The sequence below is a fragment of the Poecilia formosa genome, unplaced genomic scaffold (assembly GCF_000485575.1).
Source record: "Poecilia formosa unplaced genomic scaffold, Poecilia_formosa-5.1.2 Scaffold747, whole genome shotgun sequence".
In the NCBI taxonomy this organism is placed as follows: domain Eukaryota; kingdom Metazoa; phylum Chordata; class Actinopteri; order Cyprinodontiformes; family Poeciliidae; genus Poecilia; species Poecilia formosa.
Window position 1 is genome coordinate 58,439 of NW_006800686.1, and position 6,127 is coordinate 64,565.

General features: G+C 36.6%; 1 protein-coding gene across 1 annotated transcript in view; it reads left to right on the forward strand.

Annotated features, from left to right (window-relative positions):
- Positions 1-6,127, forward strand: part of LOC103131357 (uncharacterized) — an 87,794-nt gene that overhangs the window by 34,638 nt on the left and 47,029 nt on the right. Inside the window, exon 2 of the mRNA XM_016666596.1 lies at positions 3,099-3,321. Coding sequence (XP_016522082.1) covers positions 3,300-3,321 — 22 coding nt within the window. The 5' untranslated portion in view covers positions 3,099-3,299. The remainder of the gene's footprint in view (positions 1-3,098; positions 3,322-6,127) is intronic.

The window sequence follows — 6,127 nt, forward strand, 5'->3', positions numbered from 1 at the left end:
ATCTCAGGAAGATAAGTGCAGCTGAAGAGCACAGCCAAGATAAGAAAAATGGAAGCAAATAAACAAACAGAAAGGGGGTTGGGGGTGTGATTACTTCTGATGTCCATTCTCTCACATTTAAATGGCCATTTATATTATTTTGGCTGATACTGCTATACATTAAATAAGCAAATAATTGATTATCTAATAATCAAACCATAACAGTCTACTAAAACCACAATAAGAAACTTAATCAATCATAGCAAAATGTTCTGTACCATATCAGCCTCAGGATTTGATTGAGGGATGAAGAGACGCTGCTGTCTGGTTCTTTAGGTTCCAACCGGGTCTGCAGTTACTCTCCTGATCCATTTATACAGCAGCACACCGTGCCACCAGGACAAACACATTTGTTTTAATTGCCTGTATTCATCCACACTAACATGATTCAGCCTGGGATTTGAGTCTTCCCTCTGACATCTGTATCTTTACGAGAGGTTTTGCTTCTAAGGACGGTGGAGTATCGGGTTGAGGATGTTTTAAGAAGACGCGATCGATAGCAGCTCACCGCGGCTACGTAGTGTCCATCTCTAGGCAACCACAGTAGCGTCGGTCCGTAGTTTTCTGGGGTTCCTTTAGCTCCCGCCACTGCAATATATCCTGTGTTTTATTTTGGTCATTATTGTTACACTTAGTCTTGATATGTGTGTGTGATGGTTCCAAAAGCAAACAAATAATATTTCGTAAATGAGCAGAGAGTTTGGCAAGAGCGCAAGAAGAAAGGTTTGAGTGAACATTAAAAGTTTTGAGAAGAAAGACATGGAGTCATGCTTTCAAAATGAAAGTCTAAGCAAAAGTATTCAAAGTTTTGATAACAAAACTTTCAAGCTGAAAATATGTGCTCTGGAATTGTGGCAGAAAAATTCCCCCATACATTTCATACACTGTCAACTCCATTTACCTCATAATCTAACCCTTGCAGTTAAGTTTTCACTCATTTATTTTCAAAAACTCTCCCCAAGCCCTCTGTCACTTTGACCAGCGGAGGCTCTGCATTCAGGAAGGAGGCAACAAAATGCAGTCGAGGTAGATTTATTTGGAGCTGCAGGTCACAGTTACACCAACACCCATTTTCACAGTGATACAAAGAAGCTGGCTTTTATACTTTGGGCAATTCCAACACTCATACCAGGTAAAGGGGTGACAAAACAAGAAAACATTTACACAAACCTAACACAAAACAATAAATGGTACCAATACATATTTACATGCATGCAAATCATTAGAACTAACTAAGATCAATCAAAGAATACATTTAACTTATAACTTTTCAGAGTATTACCCCTCCTAACTAAAAGTGGTATGCTCCAGGAGCTTTTTATTAGCACCTGGAGCACTTGTCTCCCTCTGCTGCTCCTCCCTGCTGAGGAGACACACTCAGAAAGATAAGTACTCAAACAATTAGCAAACTCAAATTAAACCAATCTAAATCAGAAACAAACTGACATTTTCCCCACAATCTCCCTGTACAGGAAGGATGGCCAGTCCCTCTGCCTGAAATGTCACAATGTAACTGAAATAAAGAACTGAAACAAAAAGCATTTGGTCTGTAAATAAATTCAACATATCAATAATAATTTATTAGGGGTAACCCTGGTCTCCATCACACTCTCTCCTTTTTACTTCTCTCTGCTGCTCCTAAACTTACAAAATATGAAATGGTTTCAGAGATGAACAGCTAAGGTACAGCTCCTCAGCATAAAAATGGTTCATTTTAGAGCCAAACAGGAAGAACAAAATCCACTGAGAGGTCACTACGGAAAAACATTTCACCATATATATTTGTGTAGAATAGTGGGGTGTTCGTTCCATAGCAGCTGATAAGCTAATCATAAACTGTTACCCTTATAGTGTAGAAATAATGAAAACTATATATATATATATATATATATATATATATATATATATATATTGAAAAGTGAAAAAAAAATCAACCTGAAATTAGTCCTCATCTGTTCTCCTTTCTGGCTATAATTATTATGACTTTTGTAGCTTCACATCATGAAGCTCCACCTGGCTCTCCTATCTCTTCTCTGACCTACTCTTCTCATAATAAAATTGCTTAGTTTAAGAATTAAAACTTGTTCATACATATTTCAATAAACTAATTGAAGGTCTCGCCTGAGCTTCCTCAGTCTCTTCACCTTTTGTCAACAGCATCACTGCTCTAACACTGCCATTTTCCTGATGATACATTACACATAATATAATATATATGTTGATAAATAGTTAAGTATGATCAGGTATTATGTAGCCATTGGTGACACTGACATTACACTTTAAACAACAACTAAAAAAAGGTTCATATTACTGCTGTTTTAGTCTCATTGTGATAAAAATAACAAAATATTGTGGCTGGAGTAGCTAAATTTTAGACAAAGTTAGCAGTAAAAAAATTGGAGTGTAACTATTTCAGAATTAAAACAACTTAACCAAAAAGATGTGGTTCCTATATGTCAAAGTAAACTAACAAAATGTTAACAAGCGATATTCATGACAACATTTCTGACAGACCGTTTTACCTCACGCAAAAGGAGTTTCTGACTCCCGCTGCTGCCTCCGACCTCGGAAATACTCTGAACCATTAAGAAAGGGGAGGTGGGGGTGCCTCCCCCTTCTGAAATAAAAGCACGCGAGTTGAAGATTTCAGAATCAAATAATTGGGTGTAAGCATTGTCGGCATTGTCTTCCTGTAATTACTCAGTAATATTTTCATTTCCTGTTAACATTTTTTAATACAAAAACAAGGTGGCCCGCCAGTGGACCACTTGGTGCCCTGGGCTTAGCAAGTTTTCTGGGGGAAACCCTGTGCAGTACATATATAGTGCAAATATGTGCTGCATATATATATATATATATATATATATATATATATATACACACACCCTGGGAATGCATTTTTAAGTTTGTGCCTCCAAATAAACTAGATCTTGTTTTTTTTTGTTGTTGTGACATACTGAAGATGTGAAAAAAGAACATTAGAAGCACTGTCTTAAAATGCCAAGTTGTTGACTTCTTCACCTTTTTAATGGACAACTTCTTTTCCATGTTTTCAACAGCAGCTGAAAAGAGGGGTTGTGACCCTTACAATTCGCACCCGTCTACGCAGTCCCAGCCTAACTCCATTTGCGAACCCAACCCTACCCAGTCGCTCCAGCTCATCCAACTCTTATACTGATGGGGGCACACCTGTCCCATTAGGTGTGGAAGATGTTGAAGGTCACAAGGGTCCTGGTCTAGGTCCAAAAGACTGCATCGTCATGGAGGTTACTCTTAATAAAGGTTAGCACTGTTGAAGAAGATTCTAGGTTATAATATTTCTTAAGAAAGAAACTCTGGCTCGAACTTCTTCGATCCCAGGTTCTCCTGATGGGGCCCGTGTAGCCACACAAAAACAACAATGAGTGCAGACTTCACAGAATTGCAGTTTAATCCAATAGAAGACAACGCATAAAATTACAACAGAAACTGCAGAACAACAGAGACATACATTCATTTACCTGACATAAATGGAAAGAAGAAGAAGGAAAGAAAGCAAAGACGTCCAAAGACGTCTTTGGAGAATTGCAAGAGCAAATCTAATTTGTTACTTCTGTGTAGAAAGTTTTATAGTAAAAGGTGTATTCTTATCTTTAATTTATTCAAATAAGGCATATCTTTGCTCATCCAACCAGGAGCTATCTCTGACCCTTTCACTAAAGCCAGAAACTCCAGCTGTGTTTATGACTCTCCACAGATGGGTGTGAAAGTTGGAACTTCTACTTATTGTTTTGTTTGCCACACAAAGGGCAATTTAAACGATCCTAGCAAACCATCTGCTGTAACTACAGGTAACATAAAGGTCAATGGCCAGAATAAGTTACTGATTTTAAAACTATAATTAGGCTATTTCAATCAAGACATGTTAAGTTTTAAAACTAGCATACTTTAAATTTATTTTCTTAACAGCACTCACCTTGGAAAGGGAACGTTCCCTATTAATATTGGTCAGGATTCTCTTGCAGGAAATTTTTAATCTCAATGGAATTTTCCTGGCAAAATAAAGGTTAAATGTAATAGTTGTTTTTATGGATGATTTTGCTGCTTTGCTTGCCCATCTCTCAGCCCTCTCAATAAACATTGCAATGAATGATTTTAACAGTCATATGATGATGCTGATCTCTCGCTCTCCAAAGATTTCTCATCCTGTTTCAAGAACCTTGGTTTCCAGCAATTTACACACATCCTGGACATTTTCTGTTGCTCTGGACTCATTCCTCTTTAGTGTTCTTTTGATGACCTTCATTTTACTGATCATTTTCTGTAGTCTTACAAGATTAATCTCGAGTTCTTTTCCTCCAAATTTCAATGCAGCGTCTCTTTCTGCAGTATTAAAAATATTAAGATGTTCTTTTACCACATATTGCTGGCCATTTGTTGACTTTTCATACATCTGATCCAGTTGACCTAGTTTTCATATATGACTCATATCCTTAATTCCCATGCTCCTTTAAAAACTTGGTCAGTTTCACAGTCCTTTTTAGTTATAGGTAGTCTATGAACAATGAATTTATATTGTGAGAAGAGGAAAACAAGACAAGGGTTGTGATCTTATTTCCCCAGAAGACGTCTTGCTTTGGAGATGTATAAATTTTTGACATTTGTATAAACTTAATTAAATGTCTTGTTTTCTTTGGTAAGCAGCTACTAAATTGTTGGGTAACACTTTATTTGAAGGGGGGTGAATAAGATTGTCATGACACTTTCATAAACATGACATAGCACATGTCATGAGCATGAATTAGCCTTCATGAATATTTATGACTGTTGTCATAAAGTGTCATTCGGTAAATTATGACACTTTTAATACAAAGTTGACATTATTCAAAATGTCTTTGTTATGACAACTTGACATTAACCAAGACATCATACTGTTTAAACTTTACCTTTAAAGTGCAATCAGTAATACTTTTAGAACAAATTGATATCAGTAATGATTTCTTGGTTCATGTCAAGTTGTCATAACGACGACATTTTGAATAATGTCAACTTTGTATTAAAAGTGTCACAATTTACCAAATGACGCTTTATGACAACAGTCATAAATATTCATGAAGGCTAATTCATGTTCATGACAGGTGTTTATGACAGTGTCATGTCAGTCTTATTCACCCCCTTCAAATAAAGTGTTACCAATTGTTGAAACGTTTCCAGTATAGCAGAGAGTGAGACATTATTAAAATCACCAGATATTGCCACAAATGCATTCTGTGAGACAAATTGTATGTTAGCAACAATGGAATTGATGACATCACATGCACTGTAGGCAGCAGCTGAGGGTGGAATGTAAACAACTGCCAAAATAACACTGCTGTATTCTCTTGGTAAATAATGTGGATGGAAATTTGCTGCCAAGAGTTAAGTGTCACTGCTAATACACCTCCTTTCCTTTTCCTGCTGCTTTTTAAATCCTTGTCTGTTTGTATAGTTAGGAATAGTTGCACCAGCAGGCAAGGTGGGTGAAGTGTCTTGGCCAAGGACACAACAATAAAGACGGACAGGGTAACAACTTCAACCAACGATCCTCTGATCAAAGTCATATGTCCATCACCACCCAATCATCCAGATCACTCCACACTAACCTTGTATACAATCAGATTATGCAGCTGGAGTTAAGAAATCAAAGAGGTGGATTAGAATTTATATCATTCACCCCAGGATTTCCCCTGAGGTGGTCTAAGCTATTTGTCCTCATGCAGGCTCTTTAAATACATTCAGTGTTTAAAAACGATTGAGAGCACACAACAGGGGAACTTGAAAAATGAATCAAAGAATAATGTATAACTACACACAAGAAATAAAGAAACATAATAAACTAGAATTACTGAGAAATGACTGAATTAGAAAAACAGAAACAAGTCTGATCTGATAAAGAGAAACTAAGGAATACAAAATGAACAAACCCAAAAACTCAAACAGAACATAGCAACACATCAATATGTATGTTATGCTATGTTATATCAATCCACACTAACCATGTGGGTTATTGGACACAAGGTCCAATAAGGTCAAATAACACAGTCCATTGGTGTATATATATATATATATA